This window comes from Stenella coeruleoalba, assembly GCF_951394435.1.
Source record: "Stenella coeruleoalba genome assembly, chromosome: 8".
Lineage (NCBI taxonomy): Eukaryota > Metazoa > Chordata > Mammalia > Artiodactyla > Delphinidae > Stenella > Stenella coeruleoalba.
Window position 1 is genome coordinate 77,410,079 of NC_137154.1, and position 18,795 is coordinate 77,428,873.

The following is an 18,795-nucleotide window of genomic DNA, read 5'->3' on the forward strand; positions in this document are numbered from 1 at the left end:
TAAGTAATTCAGAATAACTTTTTATTCAGAAATGCTTGAGTCACTAAACTTAGATAGCTATAAATCTAAGATTACACCGTTTGAGACTAAGAAATTAACCCACGCGGCGTAATTATTATCGAGTTAATTTCAACAAGTATGTACTGGCAATTTTTCTCCGCCCCCGACCCCTAGTTTCCAGCACCGCTAACATGGCGTGAAGGAGCGAAAGTGACGGTAATTGAGGCAGAAGCTGCGGTAGCTGCGCCCCGAAACCCCAAGGGGGATTCTTCCTCCGCTAGCTGCAGCCGGGCCGGGAGGCGAGTCTCCTCAGCCTAGGTAGACCCGTGGCCCCGCCCCACTCTGCCCCCGCCCCCGAAGCGTCGGGCCCACCCGACGGCCGCCGCGTTGCTATGGAAACCACCCCCGCGTTGCTATGGAAACGACCGTCGCTCCGCGCAGCCAATACAGAGATGGCGGCTGGGGAGCTGGTGCCTTTGGGCGGCTACTACTTCAGATTCCTGCCTCAGAAAACCTTCAAGTCTCTGAGCACGCCGGAGACCACCAGCCGGCTCCGCCAGTGGTGAGAGGCCGAGGGGCAGGAAGAGAAGAGGCCCTCGGTCTTCGCGCCTGCGGAGACGCGGGTCGGGCGGCGAGGCGGCCCCTTCCTGAGTGAAACCGGGAGGCAGCAGTAACAGGGGCGAGGGGCGGACTTCGTGGGTGGGACAGGCTGAATGTGCTCCCCCAGAGGATGCTACCCCAAGTCGACTGTCTTTCTCTTCTCTGCCCCAGGTCCATGCTGGGTAGAATCAAGGCGCAGGCGTTCGGGTTTGACCAGACGTTTCAGGTTTATCGGAAGGATGATTTCGTTATGGTTGGTATGGGGGTTGGAGAGTCCCTTGGACCACTGATAATTTTACATTTTTTCCCACTTCGGCATAAATTCTTGTGAAGCCGCCATTACTTAATGACGTCGTTTTCTTGGAGTTTGAGAATAATAAAAAGGTTCAAATGATCAGTTTTAAGAGGAACTTTTCTATTTCGTATCACCATAAATTAGCTCATCTTCAGTATCCTGCCATATAGAACTTTTCTATTTTGAAAAGTCAATCTCTCGCTAGAAAATTGGGTCTCTCTTTTAGTAGGTACACCTAATATTATCCAGCTTTATCACCAGCTTTATTTACTAGGGTTAGCTTCAAAGTACTTCTGGTTGTTTCTCGAAATCAAGTCTACCCTGTGAGTACAGGCTCTATTAGCAGTTCCAATGAAGAATTCCAGAAAAAGTCTTAAGCAGTGGCAGAGTTATTGGAATAAGTCTTTAGCTGGTAGAGGTAGCTGCTTTGAAAAGGGAAAAACTCATTTGAAGGTGCAAATTCTGGTGTGTTTGTTAAATTTCATTCACGTTATTTAAAATCCTGAAGTTTTTAATCCTCAATTAAATGGAAAATACTGTTATGGTTTGTGATATTATTTTTGCCATTCATGCCCTTCAGGCATTGACTGTAGCATAGTTGGCATAGTTTATTTACTCATTCACAAACACTTCCTGAGAGCTACCATGTGCTAGGAATTCTGTCAAGTGGTGGGGTTGCTAGAAGGAACAAGACAGACAGGAGCCTGGCTTTCAAGGATCTTACAGACCCGTGGCAAGACTGCCAACAAATAAAAAAATCAGATCATCTCATACAGAATGATAGTGCAGTGAAGAAAATATTAGCCTAGTTAAGAAACCAAAATATTTACTGTGAGGGAAATTAGTTTCCCAGGGCTGCTGTAGCAAAGTACCACAAATTGGGTGGCTTAAAACAACAGAAATGTATTGTCTTACAGTTTTGCAGGCTAGAAGTCCGAAAGCAGGGTTATGCTCTCTCTGAAATCTATAGGGACAAATCCTTCCTTACCTCTTCCTAGCTTCTCATGGTTGCCAGCAGTCCTTGGCACTCCTTGGCTTGCAGCTGCAGAACTTGAATCTCTACCTCTGTCAAAGTCCCGTAGCGCTCTCTCATCATGTGTCCATGACTGTGTCTCTTCTCTTTTTATAACAACACCAGTCATTTCGAATTAAGAGCCCACCCTACTCCAGTATAACCTCATTTTAACTAATTTTATCTGCAACAACCCTGTTTCCAACTAAGGTCACTTTCTGAGGTTCCAAGAAGGACATGAATTTTGGGTAGAGGGTTGAGGGTGGAGTACTCTTCAACCCTGAACAGAGGGTAAATTGGTTAAATGTCTATTTCCCTTTACCTAAGTTAGTGTTATAATGTTAATATAATATGCCACTGATGATGGCATTAGTGACATTTCTCAAATATTCATGGTAAGATTTGTATAGTTTTTAATATTTTTCATTTATGCCAGTACTGGCTCTCAAATTAATATTTTTTTAAAAGGAGATGATCAGGATTTTAATTTGCTGAATTTTAGAGTGCTGTACAATTTTTAATATAAGCCATTTACTCAATAAATATTTGTTGGATACTTACTGTATCCCTGCTGGGAGGTATTAAAAAGATGAAGAGACCTGATCCCAGCTTGTAAGTGATGTGTACAGTTTTGGAAGCTAGAAATGTAAAGAACTCTCTACAAGACAAAATAATTTCTATACTGGAGGATATATAAGGTGCCCTAGGCACAAGGAAAACAAAAGATCACTCAATTGGAGGGTCGTTGGTGTCAGAAAAATTTCATAGAGACGGGTGTAGAATTAATTTGAGTTTTAATAGACACAAAGTTCTTCAACAAAATCAAAATTCATCCATAAAGCACAACAAATTTCCAAATAGCAGGCAATTTTTTTCAAACTAATTTTCAATATCTTCATGTTTATTTATCCTAATTTTTTCCTGTGAGGTAGACAGTATTATTCCCATATTTCAATTTAAAGAACTGTATTCATACAATCATTATTTTTACTCATGTAACTAATTTGGAGGAAATAAAGCACTGTGGCTAAGAGCATGGCCCAGAAGGAGATTTACCTTGAAGCTAATGAATCTTCAGGGCCCCTCACTAGCTAAAGCTCCTCACTTAGAGAATCCCCTTCCAAGGAACTCAGAGATACTCCAGCAGTATGTTCACATGTTTTTGGAGTTTTTCAAAAGTAGATGTTTTGTATTCTTAGAGTCCCTAAAATCATTTATGCTTAGAGCCCTACAAAACCTGGATCCCCCGCTCATTTGGCCTCAAGTTAGCTGTCTCTGTTCAAATTCCAACTCTTGCCACTTGCTGGCTCTATGACATTGGGCAAGTTACTTAACCTTCTTCAGCCTCTGTTTACTTTTCTGCAAAATGATCACAGTGCTTGTCTTTTTGAAAATGAAAATAATGCTGAATATCTGATGGGATTATTATGAAGATTCAATGAATCATGTAAAATATTTAGCAAAATGCCTGGCTCATAATAAGTGCTGTTATTGTTATTAACATTTGTATACTACTTTACAAAGTGTTTTCCCAAAGCAGTAGTGACTCCTGTGTGCCAGATTTAGCTTTCAGCACTTTTTATCCATTTATCACTAATCTTTACAACAATCTGGTAAATTTGGTGTTTTGACCCCCGTTTTACAGCTGAGGAAACTGAAGCTCAGAATGATTAAATAATTTGTGCAAGCTTGCCCAGCAAATGGCAAAACCCAGGCCTTTGACTCCAACTTCCATTCATTTCTACTACAAAAACTATAACTGAACAAAGGGTATTGCTTAAACTAGGATTCCAGATTATGAATTTTCCCTTTCAACTTAAAAACAAATTATGTTCCAAAAGTTTATTTGTGAGGTAGTAAGTGGATGGAAGGAAGGAAGGAAATATTCATCCAGCAAATATTTCTTTAGTTCCTAAGTCTGTACAGATGAACAATACACAGTTAAAGAGAAGGAAACAGACCAAAAATTGCATTGCAGAATGAGAAGTGATATAAAACATAACATGCACAAGGTACTGTAGTGGCACAAAAGAGAAAGTGGTCATTTTTGACTGAGGTGGTTAAAGGAGGGTTTCCAAAAGACAGGGCACTTGAGCTAGGGCCTGAAAGATGAGTAGGAGTTTGTCAGGTAGACAAAGTGGAATTATTTTAGACAGACGGGTGGGACGATATTGTATAAGACTTTATGTGCCATACAAAGGAGTTTAGACTTTATCTAGCTGCTGAGGAGTTGCTGAAAGGTTTTCAGCAAGACAGTAATATTTAAAGTACTGAGATCACCTGGCAGAAGTATGGAAGGTAGATTGTTAGGACTGAGTCTGGAAGCAGTGAGAACAAATTGGAAACTGTTAGCCTCCAGACAGTATATGGTGATACCCTGAATTAAGACAGGGGCACCGGGATAGCCTGGAGAGACGTTTATGAGAAACGTAGTACTCAAGGACTGATAAGATAATTGAGAGTTAGGCAAAGGGCAACATGTAGGATGACCAAGTTTTTGATTTGGTTGATTAGAGTGGCCAATTTAAATACATAGAAAGTGGAAAAGAGTATATAATGAAAATGAATTCAGTTTCAGGCATGCTAAATTTGAGGTGCATACAAGTGGAAATATCCTAGATAGTTCAATATATTATCTCACTTTGAGTCTCAAGAGAAAGCTCTGGGCTTAGTATATAGTGTTGGCATCCTCACCATGGACTAGGGATAATGACAGGAATCTTCCATATGTCCTGCAAGGGACCTCCTTAATTTACAGAGTTTTCTGAAGATCCGCACAACACATTATATCTCATGACCAGACTCTGCTTACATCTCAGGACCACATACGACAGAGACTGCTAGGAACTGCAAATGTTTAGCTGAGCACATTGCTGTCCCAAATAAAATTGGGATTCCTTAAGGAAGAAGGAGAGATTTGATATTGGATCAGAAATCAGCAGTCTGCCAGATAGATGATAAAGTCAAACATCTACTTATATTTCATATTTGTGACATATAATATATATTTAAACTGTGTTATATAAAATATTAGTTCAGAAATATGTTTCTACTCTCACATTTTATGAAACAAGTTTATGCAAATCTTCACATGCATTTGACATCAGTATCTTTGTTATCACTGGAACTAGTTTGTGAATCAAATATTTTTCCAAAGGATATCAGCTTTCCTAAAGCTATCTGAGATTCAGAGAATCCCTTCTAATGTCTCACTGGAAATTCTATAACGCAAAATACCATTTGTACACATTAGGGCAGGGTTTGTTGTTTTCTTTAAAAAAATTCATTCTTCAGGTATATAATTGTGATTTCAATAACAACTGTTGCTTTGAGGGGTCTTTATGAAGACTTATTTCCATTGGCTCCAGGCCAATTCACTGCAGGCCACTTAACCTACTTCCTTTCATTATGACATTTAAAATGTAATTGTAAGTGGATACCCCCCAGGGATAATTACTAAACCTGAATTAAATTCCCCCTTTTGCTGATTCTTCAGAAGACCTCTAAAAAGCATTCAGAACGAGTATTAATTGGGGTTAATTCCAGCATATGTGTATCTTTTCAAGATGTGTATTATATAAATTAAAATAATTGCACAAACACTCTTTATTTGACTTTTTAAAGTTATAAGGCAACTTCCCTTTTTTCTGAAGAATAATTTGGGGGAAGACTTTTGTAATTGGGCATATATGATACCTGTAAATTGTTTACCTTTAACCTCCACCATTAGAATGTGGAGACATGAGAACAGAGACTTTGTCTTGCTTGGCATAATGTAGACATTCACAAATATTTGTTGAATGTACTAATTTTCACCCACATACCTGGTCCTGTCCACTTTAGCCTCTCATTAAACAACATTCATTCTGCCTTATTATTCATGCAAAAATTCTAAGAGTCATCTTTGATTCCTCCTTCTCCCTTTGTCCCTTCTTCTAAATATTCATTGAATCCATCCACTTCTCTCCCTCCCATTTGCTGTCATTTTGACATGATAGCATTCTCATGGGAACATCAGACCTTTCTGGATTACAGTAGTACCATGCCTCCTAATCAGTCTCTTTACATCCCCTCAATTCATCTCCACACTGCAGCAGGAATGAGCTTTTAAAAATATGACTCTAACCACATCTTTCCTCTGTTTACATCTCTTCAGGGTCTTCCAACTGCCCTTAAGCTCAAAATACTGATCAATCTAGATCAATATTAGATTAAGATAAAAAATTTTGACTTGACCTACAAGGTCCTATTTAACTCCCCAACCTCATCAGACCATCAGCCCATCAACTCTGGTCACACTGAACCTCATTACTTGTCTTCAGTGGGAAGTCCCCCTTCCATTCTCCCCTTACAGACTTGACATTTTCTTCATCTTGAAAAATAGTCTTGCCAGTGTCATGATGGAACCAGCTCAGGACAGCCTAACTGCTAAATTTTCAGGAAGCTTTGCTGGTTGTTAAGCTTTTGGCAACTTGAAATCCACCCTGGAAATCAGCAAGTGCTACAAATCAGGGCTTTTGGCTGGGAGGAAGGGGTATTTAAGAATTTGTTAAGAATTTACCAGTATACCTTTTGCCCAGCTGACTCCTACTCACCTTTTAGATCTAAACCTAAATGTTCTTTCTGCATTAACCTTTCTTCCCAAAACCAGTAGAGTAGATCTACCTATTACGTACTCGCATTATAGCACCCTGCATTTCTTCATAACACTCATAGCGTGTTACTTAATATCTTCCCTTTTAGTCTGTAAACTCTATGAGAGCAGGGACTGCGTCCATTTGATTTTTGGAATTGTGATGTCAAGTGTACTTTCAATTGAGTGATGGGAGCAAGAGCCAGATACAGAAGAATAACTGGTAGACAGAGAAGTGAAACAAGATAGACTCCTCTTTCAAAAAGCTATTTAGGAAAAGAGAGTGACAGCTTAAAGGGAGTGTCAGAATAAGATAAATATTTACTGCAGCAATCTAAACAACAAAGAACAAAGAGTCAACAATCTTTATCAAATCCAACCCTCTCAACCCCTCTCTTCCCACAAGCCTACACAACAAGGTGACTTGTTAATGTTTGGTATATATACTTCCATACTTTTGTTTATGTTCATATAAATAGAGGTTTTATTTTGTTTTGTTTTTTCAAACATATTACTTTTAAACTACTCTTTTTACTCAAAATACTTACGGCTTTCCTTCAAATTCAATACAGTAAACGTTTATTGAGTAACTGCTAAATGCCAGGCCCTGGGGATATAGCAGTGAATAAGAAAAAAAGGATATGGAGCTTACATTCTATTCTAATACTTTCTTTTCAATAACTGCATACCATCTAGCATAGATATACTGTGTTCAACCACTTTTATTTTATTATTATTCAGCCATTTTATTCAGTCATTCTACTGATGGGCACTGAAGTTTCCAGGTTTTGACACCACAAACAATACTATTAAAAAAATTCCTTGCACATAAATCTTATCTATTGGTGGTTTCATTTTTATATGACACACACATAAAAGAGGAATTTCTTGGCTCATAAGCTATACATGTTTTTAAAGTTCAAGATAGTATCCAATACTTCCCCAAAGGTGGGAAAAATTCACACTTCCACCAGCAGTATGTAAGAGTGCGTATCTTCTGGTACTCTGACCAAAACTCTTTTTATTTTTTTTATCTTTTTGGCTGCACTGTGCAGCATGTGGGATCTTAGTTCCCCAACCAGGGATCAAACCCGTGTCCCCTGCAGTGGAAGCACGGAGTCTTAACCACTTGACCACCAGGGAAGTCTGTTACTAGTCTTTTAAAATCTTGCCAATATAATGAGTAAAAATGATATTTTCTGGTTTTTATTTTCATTTCTCTCACTGCTCTTGAAGTTGAGCATCTTTTCATAAGTTTATTGGCTATTTGTAATTTTTACATGACTTTTTGTAGCCTTTGGCTATGTTTAAATCAGGCTGTCAGTTTTTCTTATAAATATTGGGCTTTTTTTAAGCCATTGATGTCATCCTCCCCCACCTTTTTTTTTTTTTTTTTAATTTATTTTTGGCTGCGTTGGGTCTTCATTGCTGCACGGGCTTTCTCTAGTTGTGGCAAGCAGGAGCTACTCTTTGTTGTGGAGCGCTGGCTTCTCATTGCAGTGGTTTCTCTTGTTGCAAAGCACGGGCTCTAGGCACGCAGGCTTCAGTAGTTGTGGCACGTGGGCTCAGTAGTTGTGGCTCGCGGGCTCTAGAGCGCAGGCTCAGTAGTTGTGGCGCACGGGCTGAGTTGCTTCACTGCATGTGCGATCTTCCTGGACCAGGGTTTGAACCCGTGTCCCCTGCATTGGCAGGTGGATTCTTAACCATTGCACCACCAGGGAAGTCCCCTCCCCCACCTTTTAAATCATATTTGTTGCAAATATTTCCTCCCAATCTATTGTTTTTTTTTTTTCTTTACTACTCATCATGGACATCATTATGTTTTCTGACTGCCCAACACTTCTTGAACATACATGTGATTTGGAGTGATTTCCACCTTTCATTTTTTAGGAAGTCCGAAGTGGAATCCAAAACACTTGCCTGTTTTTAGGTATAATTGACATGATATTATATTAGTTTCAGGTATACAACATAATGATTTGATATTAGTATGTACTGCGAAATGATCACCACAGTAAGTCTAGTTATCATCTGTCACCATACAGAGTTACAAAATTTCTTGTGATGAGAACTTTTAAATTTTATTCTCTTAGCAATTTTCAAATATGCAGTACAGGGCTTCCCTGGTGGCGCAGTGGTTGAGAGTCTGCCTGCCAATGCAGGGGACACGGGTTCATGCCCCGGTCCGGGAAGATCCCACATGCCGCAGAGTGGCTGGGCCCATGAGCCATGGCCGCTGAGCCTGCACATCCGGAGCCTGTGCTCCACAATGGGAAAGGCCACAACAGTGAGAGGCCCGTGTACCATCAAAAAAAAATATATATATATATATATATTTATATATATATATATATATATATATATGCAGTACAGTATTATTAATTATAGTCACCATGCTGTCCATTACATACCTATAACTTACTTATTTTGTAACTGGAAGTTTGTACCTCTTCAACCCCTTCACCTGTTTCATTCACCTCCCAGCCCTTCTCTCTGGCAACAACCAGTGTGCTTTCTGTATCTATTTGTTTGGTTTGGTTTGTTCTGTTTTTTTAGATTCTACATATAAGTGAAACGATGGAGTATTTGTCTTTCTCTGTCTGACATTTCATTTAACATAATACCCTCAAGGTCCATCTATGTTGTTGCAAATGGCAAGTTTTCATTCTTTTTTATGACTAAGTAGTATTCCTGTGTGTGTGTGTGTGTGTGTACACCACAACTTCTTTATCCATTCGTTCACCTATGGACATTTAGGTCATTTAGGTTGTTTCCATATCTTGGCTATTGTGAATAATGCTGCAATGAAATAGGGATGCATATAGCTTTTTTGATGTGGACCATTTTTAAAGTCTTTATTGAATTTGTTACCATATTGCTTCTGTTTTATGTTTTGGTTTTTGGCCCTGAGGCATGTGGTATCTTAGTTCCCCGACCAGAGATCGAACCCACACCCCCTGCATTGGAAGGTGAAGTCTTAACCACTAGACCGCCAGGGAAGTCCCTATAGCTTTTTGAATTAGAGTTTTGTATTCTTTGGATAAATACTCAGAAGTGGAGTTGCTGGATAATATGGTAGTTCTATTTTTTTATTTTTTGAGGAACCTCCATACTGTTTTCCATAGTAGCTGCACAAATTCACATTCCCACCAACAGTGCATGAGGGTTCCCTTTTCTTCACATCCTTGCTAACACTTGTTATTTCTTGTCTTTTTGTTGATAGCTATTCTAACAGGTGTGAAGTGATACCTCATTGTGGTTTTGATTTGCATTTCCCTGATGATTAATGTTGAGCATCTTTTCATGTGCCTGTTCACCATCTGTTTGTCTTCTTTGGAAAAATGTCTATTCAGATTCTCTGCCCATTTTTTAAACAGATTTTTAGGAGTTTTGTTGTTGTTATTGAGCTGTATGAGTTCCTTATGTACTTTGGATATTAACCCCTTATCAGATATATGATTTGCAAATATTTTGCCTGTTCAGTAGGTTGCCTTTTCATTTTGTTGATGGTTTCCTTCACTGTGTAATACTTGCCTCTTTTGCACTCAGAGCACAAACCTGGGATCTAGGGCTACCAACCAGATTTATCAGTGCAAAACCAGTTTTTGAAAAGTGAGCAACTTAAGGAAAGAGGTACACACAGAATCCTGAATTTTTATGGCAAAGGTGGTGGCAAAGGCATCCAGCTTTCAGTTAGGGCAGTCCTGGAACAGCGGTAGCCTTGGTGAGGAAAGGATCATGGTAGCTCTTTTTAGTGCTTGATGGGACTATAGCAAGGATGACTGTTTCCTCATCAGGGCAGTTCTACATATGATTTTGTGTTATTCTGAGGGCCCAGCACTTAACCCACTTAACCTGATTCTCTACATCTCCTGATAATTAGGCAGTAGACTGCCTAAGATACTTTTAATAAGTTTCTCTTCAGATCTTTTCAGCCAGAGTCAACTGCTGGTGCCTGGAAATAAAACTCTTGGCTACTTTTATTTCTTTTGCCATACAGAAAGTTTTCATTTTTTAAGAAGTGAAATTTATCACTTTTCTATGTGCCCTTGGATAGAATTAAATTGACAATTACGTTTAGATTTAGATTTAGTTGGGGAGAGTGGAAGCAGTGATTACTTACTTAAGTGGTGCTGGGAAAACTGGACAGCTACATGTAAAAGAATGAAATTAGAATACTCCCTAACACCATACACAAAGATAAACTCAAAATGCATTACAGACCTAGATGTAAGACTGGACACTATAAAACTCTTAGAGGAAAACATAGGAAGAACACACTTTGACATAAATCACAGCAAGATCTTTTTTGATCCACCTCCTATAGTAATGGAAATAAAAACAAAAATAAACAAATGGGACCTAATGAAACTTAAAAGCTTTTGCACAGTAAAGGAAACCATAAACAAGACGAAAAGACAACCCTCAGAATGGGAGAAAATATTTGCAAACAAATCAACAGACAAAGGATTAATCTCCAAAATATAGAAACAGCTCATGCAACTCAATATTAAAAAAACAAACAACCCAATCCAAAAATGGGCAGAAGACCTAAATAGACATTTCTCCAAAGAAGATATACAGATGACCAAGAAGCACATGAGAAGCTGCTCAACATCATTAATTATTAGAGAAATGCAAATCAAAACTACAATGAGGTCTCACCTCACACCAGTTAGAATGGGCATCATCAGAAAATCTACAAACAACAAATGCTGGAGAAGGTGTGGAGAAAAGGGAACCCTCTTGCACTGTTGGTGGGAATGTAAATTGATACAGCCACTATGGAGAACAGTATGAAGGTTCCTTAAAAATCTAAAAATAGAATTACCATATGACCCAGCAATCCCACTACTGGGCATATACCCAGAGAAAACCATAATTCAAAAAGACACATGCTCCCCAATGTTCATTGCAGCACTATTTACAATAGTCAGGTCATGGAAGCAACCTAAATGCCTATTGACAGACGAATGGATAAAGAAGATGTGGTATGTATATACAATGGAATATTACTCAGCCATGAAAAGGAACGAAATTGGGTCATTTGTAGAGATGTGGATGCATCTAGAGACCGTCATACAGAGTGAAGTAAGTCAGAAAGAGAAAAACAAATATCATATATTAACACATATATGTGGAACTTAGAAAATGGTACAGATGAACTGGTTTGCAGGGCAGAAATAGAGACACAGATGTAGAGAACAAACGTATGGACACCAAGCGGGGAAAGCAGTGGGGGTTTGGGGTGGTGGTGTGATGAATTGGGAGAATTGGACTGACATGTATACACTGATGTGTATAAAATGGATGACTTATAAGAACCTGCTGTGTAAAAATATTAAAAAAATTTTAAAAAGAAGTGAAATTTATCACTTTTCTATGTGCCCCTTGGATAGAATTAAATTGACAATTAGATTTAGATTTAGTTGGGGAGAGTGGAAGCAGTGATTACTTACATCAGCTAATTGGGAGAACAAGGTTGAAAGAAAACAAAATTTTCAAACATTATATAACCTCTTACTTTTCACTGTAAATCATTACTTTCTATTTATTAAATTAGTCCCAAAGGTATCTACTTGGACATAACAGTATTGTTCATACTGTTCCAACTTGAAGGTAACAGAACTTCATTTCTTTATGAAACATTTATTGCTTAAGACATTTTAGCAATTTAAAATTATCCTTCCCCAATTTAAATTAAATGAGATTTTACTATAGTTATTTAGGAAGTTAATTCTTATTACTGTTTATAATAATATATCTAACTTGTTCCCCTCAAATTTGTATTTTAGGCTTTTTTTAAAGATCCAAATGTTATTCCCAATTTGAAGTTACTTTCAGATTCTTCTGGACAGTGGATTACATTAGGTAAACAAAATTTATTTTCATCTCTTCAGATTACTATTTTACTATTATAACAAAATTTTACCTCAGGAATTTTCATTATTAAAATATAAATTGTGAATAATGACTCATTTGGTTGACAACATCAAAGTCAAATATTATCAACTGTGCCAGGCCTGCCCTGCATCATTCTCCTGGTAGTGCACTGCTGCTATCCTGGCTTAACACTTAAGAGCAACTTTTCACTCTTTACATTTGTTTGGAAAGTATTTATTGTGCACCTTTCATGGACTCTGACAGATACAGGGAACATAAAGGTGAGTAAGAGAAAATGTGTACTCAAGGAACTCACTGATATATTTTAAAATATGTGCAATAGTGTATCAAAGGTGCTAACATAGCAATGGGAGCAAAAGGAAGGGATTGGTCAATTCTACCCAGTGGGAAAAGCTCAGGTAAGATTCCACAGATGTGCGGATGCGTGGGCAAAATCTCAGCTGGGTCAGGGGAATGAATTTCTGGCAGCCACCATGGAACAGTCTTTAAAAATAATGTATTAAATCATGGAGGAGAGAGTCTTAAATTCTCAAAAGGAGAACTTCATATAGATAATATTTTCATAGTACGTTGAAACACAGCTAGAAATCTTTAAAGAAAATTACCCAAACATTTAAACACTTAATAACACTCAAATCTCTTAAATAACTCTCAGGTCAAGGAATAAATTAGAGTTAACAGAAAACTATTTTGAAAACAGAAACATGAACACTGTATTTGAAAATTTAGGTTGAGCCCTCTTAACAGAATAAGTTATCATTCCAATTAGAAGAAGAATCTGGTTGGTAATGTGAATATGTGCTCAAGAAAATGTAAGTTGATTTTAAATTAGATGGGGTTGTTTTGGTAAATTCTTACAACGTATTTTCATGGAACTCTAGTGGCCTTACACAAAAATAACTTTTCATGAAGTATTAGTCAAGCACAAGTTTACAAACAGTTCATGATGTTGGACTTAGTAGGTCAAATTTTATTGATTTTGGCTAAAGACCACTGCAAAATTTATAGAACAAAATGTTAGTACAGTGTGATCTTCAGACTACTTACAAAGTTAAACTGAGTACCTAAGCAAATATATTTACCATTTCCAAATCTTCAAAAGGAAATAATCAGAGTCACGTATTATAGTGTTTACAAACCATGTTTACAATAACTTCAGTAAACTCATTTACAAAAGATAACGTTCATTGAAATAGGCATTCTACCTTCCCCCATTTTGGTACATACTTCACAAAACAGCACTGACTTTTTTCTAATTTTTGTAAAAGGCACTGCAAAAAGAAACGTTCTAAAATTCCACATGTACTTGACAGAACCAATTAGAAGTACTCTGAAAAATAGAAGAAGAGGTAGCACTCCATTTCAGGAACAGAAGTTTCTAGTGGATTGCTTGTACTCTTCCATTAACTTGTTTTTAATCTCCTCCTATTTGCTTTTCTTCTTTTTCTCATATATCGGTCATCTTCTCTCTAATTTTACTCTAGGGGCCTTTATAAGCATAAGAAATAGCTTTTGTTTAATGAGAGAAAAGACATTTTTCAAGCAAGTGAACCAGGTTTAAAGAGAATGATGATGGAATCTCCTTCACTACTGGCTACACTGCCTACGTTGCCAATTGTTGGTGCTGATATATCCTTTCAGCCAGCTGCCACGGCCCCCTTCTTTTAGACATACTTTGCCCTTCTTTGGCTGACGTGTAATGGGTGCTTCCTATGTGCTCAGCTAAGGGCATTATGCACATTTACCTCCTTTAATTCTCAAAACAACTCTGAGAGAGGTATTATTGTATGTTCCTATTTCAAAAATGAGGGGTCAGAGGCATGAGCTAAGTAACTTGTGCAGTTTTACATAGCTGGCCAGGTGGAGTTGAGATTCAAATCCAGGCTCTAGAACTCATCTTGCCTCTGTCACTTCCACATTAACGGGGTTTCCAGAAAAGCACCGACTTGGACACTAAATAAAAAGGAGCTATCCAGTGTATTGTAATGCTAGTATTGAGGGGGAAAAAACAATACATTCTTAACTTTCTGTGTGATCTTAGTGATGCATTGTAAAACTTATAAATGCTGGAGACACAATTTAACCAAATTTCTACATAACAGAGAGTGTGTGCTATGCACTGGATTGTGTCCCCTCCCAAATTCTTATATTGAAGCCTTAACTCCTGATGTGACAGTATTTGGAGATGAGGTCTTTGGGAGATTTCAGGTTTAGATAAGGTCTTGAGAGGCCCTCATGATGGGATTAGTGTTCTTATAAGAGTCTGTCACATGTGGACACAGCTAGAAGGCAGCCATTTGCAAGCCAGGAAGAGAGTCCTCACCAGGAACTAAATCAGCTGACATCTTGATTCTAGACTTCCCACCCTATAGAACTGTGGAAAAATAAATGTCTGTTGTTTAAACTACCCAGTCTATAGTATTTTGTGATAGCAGCCCAAGCAGACTAATACAGATTTTGGTACCAAGTGGAGTGCTTCTGTAAAAATACCCAAAAATGTGGAAGTAGCATTGAAATTGTGTAATGGTTATAGTCTGTAAGAGTCTTGAGGTGCATGCTAGAATATGGATGTTAAGGTTGATTCTGGTGAGGTCTCAGATGGAAATGAGGAACATGGCATTCGAAACTAGAAGGAAAGCAGTCCTTGTTATAAAATGGCAGAGAACTTGGCTGAACTGTGTTCTAGTGCTTTTGTGGAAAATAGAACTTGTAAGTGGTAAAATTAATATTTGCTGAGGAGATTTCTAAGCAAAGTATTGATGGAGTGGCTTGTTTCCTCCTGAATGGTTATAGTAAAATATGGAAGGAGAGAGATGAATTGAAGAAGGAATTGTTAAGCGGAATGGAACCAGAACTTGAAGATTTGGAAAATTCTCAGCATATCCATATTGCAGAAAATGAGAAAGCTTGTTCTGAAGAGAACACTAAGCGTGTCCTTGAGCAACCATTTGATAAAGAGATCATGGGTGCAACTTATTGGCTTAATCAGCCATTTCAGCAGAAGCCAGATATAGAGATGGGATTGTACCAGCAAAGACACTGCCAGCTTGAACTAAAGGGGACAGAAAAAAATGAGACAAAATGAAGGCTATCAGACTTTTTAGATCCTACAGGCCCAGACCATGGAGCCACTCAACTGTAAGCATGTGCTATTCTTCAAGAAAAGAGAAGGACTGAGAAGGCAATTTAGAGATCATCAGGGTCACCCCCTCAGTTTCAACAGCACACTTCCTTGGAGGAAGAACCGCCCCAGTAGGTATGGAAAGCAGAACATTGAACCAAAGAGGATTATTCTTGAGGCTTAAAGTCTAATGGAATTTGCCTTGCCAAGTTCTAGGCTTGCTTGGGACCATCACCCCTATCTTCTTTCCTATTTCTCCCTTTTGGAATGTAAACGTCTATCCTATGCCTATCTCACCACTGTATTTTGGAAGCATGTAACTTGTCTTGTTTTGCAGGTTCTTAGCTGGAGAGGAATTTTGCCTCAGGATGAATTGTACCTCAACTCTCACCCATATCTGATTTAGATGATATTTAGATGAGACTTTGGACTTTAGACTTTAGGGTTGATGCTGGAATGAGTTAAGACTTTTGGGACTGTTGGGATAGAATCAATGTATTTTTCATGTGAGAAGGACATGAATTTGGGGGTCCAGGAGCAGAAGGCTGTGGACTGGATTGTGTCCCTTCAAAATTCATATGTTGAGGTCCTCCTAACCCCACCCATGACCTCATCTAACCCTAATTACTTCCCCAAAGACTCCATCTCAAAATACCATCACTTTGGGGGTTAGGGCTTTAACATATGAATTTTGGAGGGACACAATTCAGTCCACAGCAAGTTCTGTTTCTATGTTTCAGATTAAGTGGTTTAAATTCAATTACCTTCTCTCACCATCCACACCCTCCTGCCACTCCCCAAATCAGACCTAGGGTAGATTTATTAAAATGGCATGTTGCCCAATGTCAGTCCCTCATCCTATGGCCAACAACCCATCTTTGAAAATTGTCTGGCTTTATACGGCTCTTGTTCTTTGGTCTTCCAATATTACTCAGACCTACTCTGTCATTTTCTAGGGTCTTCTTTTTACTTTAATCTTCCAAAGGATTTTGCTTCTAGAACAAAAGGAGCTTTTCTTAGCAGCATATCTTTTGCAATAACTGAGGCATGCACAGTTCTTGGCTCCAGGCATTCTTCTTGCCTCCACACTAGCCCAGCTCAGGATCAGAATGAGAGCGACAGGTCCTAGCAAGACTCTGGGTGGACAGCCAGAGGAAGGAAGTGCAAATAATCACCAACATTACTCTTCTCAAGCTCAAATTGCTTCTCAGGTCAGAGATCCAGCAAATATATTGGGGAGAGGACACACCATATCTAAGTCTGCAATCGTCCTAGAACTTTGAACAAGGAGAACTCCACCCCTTTATATCTGAGTGAGTGCGTGTGCGTATCTAGGTGCATAAAGGAGAGAAACCGATTGAGTGACTCACTGAGGCAATAATAAAAGTATTCACCTTAATCTTCATGTCTTTTTGCAATTTAATAGAACCTCTAGTAACAGAAAATCCATTCCTGAAAGACACATTCAGGAAATAAATGGGGGGGGGGGGGGTGTTGGTGTGGAAATGGGAAGAACTAGAGCTACAAGAGAAAAATAGACAGAACACCATGATTTCAAATTTCTCTAACACTTGTAATAACTTGATTAGGGCCTGGTTTGAAATTTACCTTGATTTGGAAAACCTTTTTTTTGTAATAAACACTATAAGTGAGATCACAAGGGAGAAATTTTTAAATGGAGAGAAACATTTTCAAAATACCCTCAGTGACTTTAGAAACATCCTTACTTATGTTAATTAAAATTTTTGTAATATGAATTATTAAGCATAATACAAATCCAAAATCATATGAAGCAATTTCTATGTTTTATAGGCAATTCTGATATATACATTAAAACTGATCTAAGAACCTCCTACTACACAATAAATATTTCATTTTCAAGTATTTTTTAATTTACATATCCTTCATCTAGGCCTGAAATGGTAAAATTTTGTTATCAACTTTTAATAATTAATAAAAATAAACAACCTGCAAAATAAGAATTTAATAAAATCCCTAAACTAATGTGTCTTTTAAATATATCAAAACATACGTTGTATTTGATTACTTCTTAGAATCTCTGCAGAGTGATATTTGTTTTGGCAATAATTGAGAGTACTAAATTAATTTTTATATCTCTTTATTCAGGAACTGAAGTGAAAAAAATTGAAGCTATAAACGTTCCTTGCACACAGCTTTCAATGTCATTTTTTAATCCGTTATATGATGAAGATATTGTACGAGAGAATGGACATATTGTTAAATGTTTAGATTCTTTTTGTGATCCCTTCCTTATTTCTGATGAATTACGAAAAGTAAGTACAGAATTTTAAATTTTCACAATAGAATTTCATTTCAGGAAATGCTTAATGTCAAAAACTTTTGCCTGCCTGAAACCCATAAATTACCTCTTATCAATGAATAATGATCAGTCATAATCATTACCCGGGTAGGTTTCTTCTTGGATGGCACTTTTCTTACCAACTTGATTATGTGTGTATTTCATTAGTTCTCAGTGGGCTTCTACTGACATATAATGGGTAGAGGCCAGGGATGCTGCTAAGCATCATGCCATGCACAGGACAGTCCCTACAGCAAAGTTATCTGGCCCAAAATGTAGTGCTGAGGTCAAGAAACTCTGGCCGATTTAATTGATGACTATTTTTCTTCAATATTTTCTCTTAACATATCAAATGAATATTTAAAAACATCCCTGGAGGGAAATAATCTTTTAATCTCATTGCTGAGATCAAAAAGGCATTTGATTAACTAAGTTAACTTTTGTTTTAATGAGAGGCATACTGAACTTGGCATCAGAAGACATGGATTATTTTCCTAATTCCTGATTTATTATTTACAAGATAATAATAACCTTAGGCAAGTCATTCAATATCTTGAGCCTCAAGATCTTATCTGTACAATATGGAAATTAAAATGCCCATTCTACCTTCTTCCTAAAATTGTTGAGAAAGCATTTTATGAAATGCTGTTAAAATGAAATATCATCATTATTATTATTTTAATTGATGAGAAAGAGTATTTACAAAACGGTCAAAAATTAGGGCTATCAAATAGATGTAGGTTCAAATCTAGGCTCTGTCACTTTAATAACTGTCATACTTAACCTCTCTAAGCTTCAGTTTCTTCATGTATGAAATAGGAATAATGTAAGAATTATGTGACATAATGCATTTAAAGTGCTTTACAGAATACTCAGCACTTAGTAAGATTTCAATAATATGAACTACTAC

The 18,795-nt window shown here is 37.7% G+C and overlaps 1 protein-coding gene across 1 annotated transcript in view; it reads left to right on the forward strand.

Annotated features, from left to right (window-relative positions):
* Positions 1 to 452: 452 nt before the first annotated feature.
* CFAP300 (cilia and flagella associated protein 300) overlaps positions 453 to 18,795 on the forward strand; it is a gene marked incomplete at its 5' end in the record, with an annotated part of 28,487 nt that continues 10,144 nt past the window's right edge. The window contains 4 exons of the mRNA XM_079930483.1: positions 453 to 562; positions 772 to 853; positions 12,336 to 12,411; positions 17,693 to 17,859. Coding sequence (XP_079786609.1) covers positions 453 to 562; positions 772 to 853; positions 12,336 to 12,411; positions 17,693 to 17,859 — 435 coding nt within the window. The remainder of the gene's footprint in view (positions 563 to 771; positions 854 to 12,335; positions 12,412 to 17,692; positions 17,860 to 18,795) is intronic.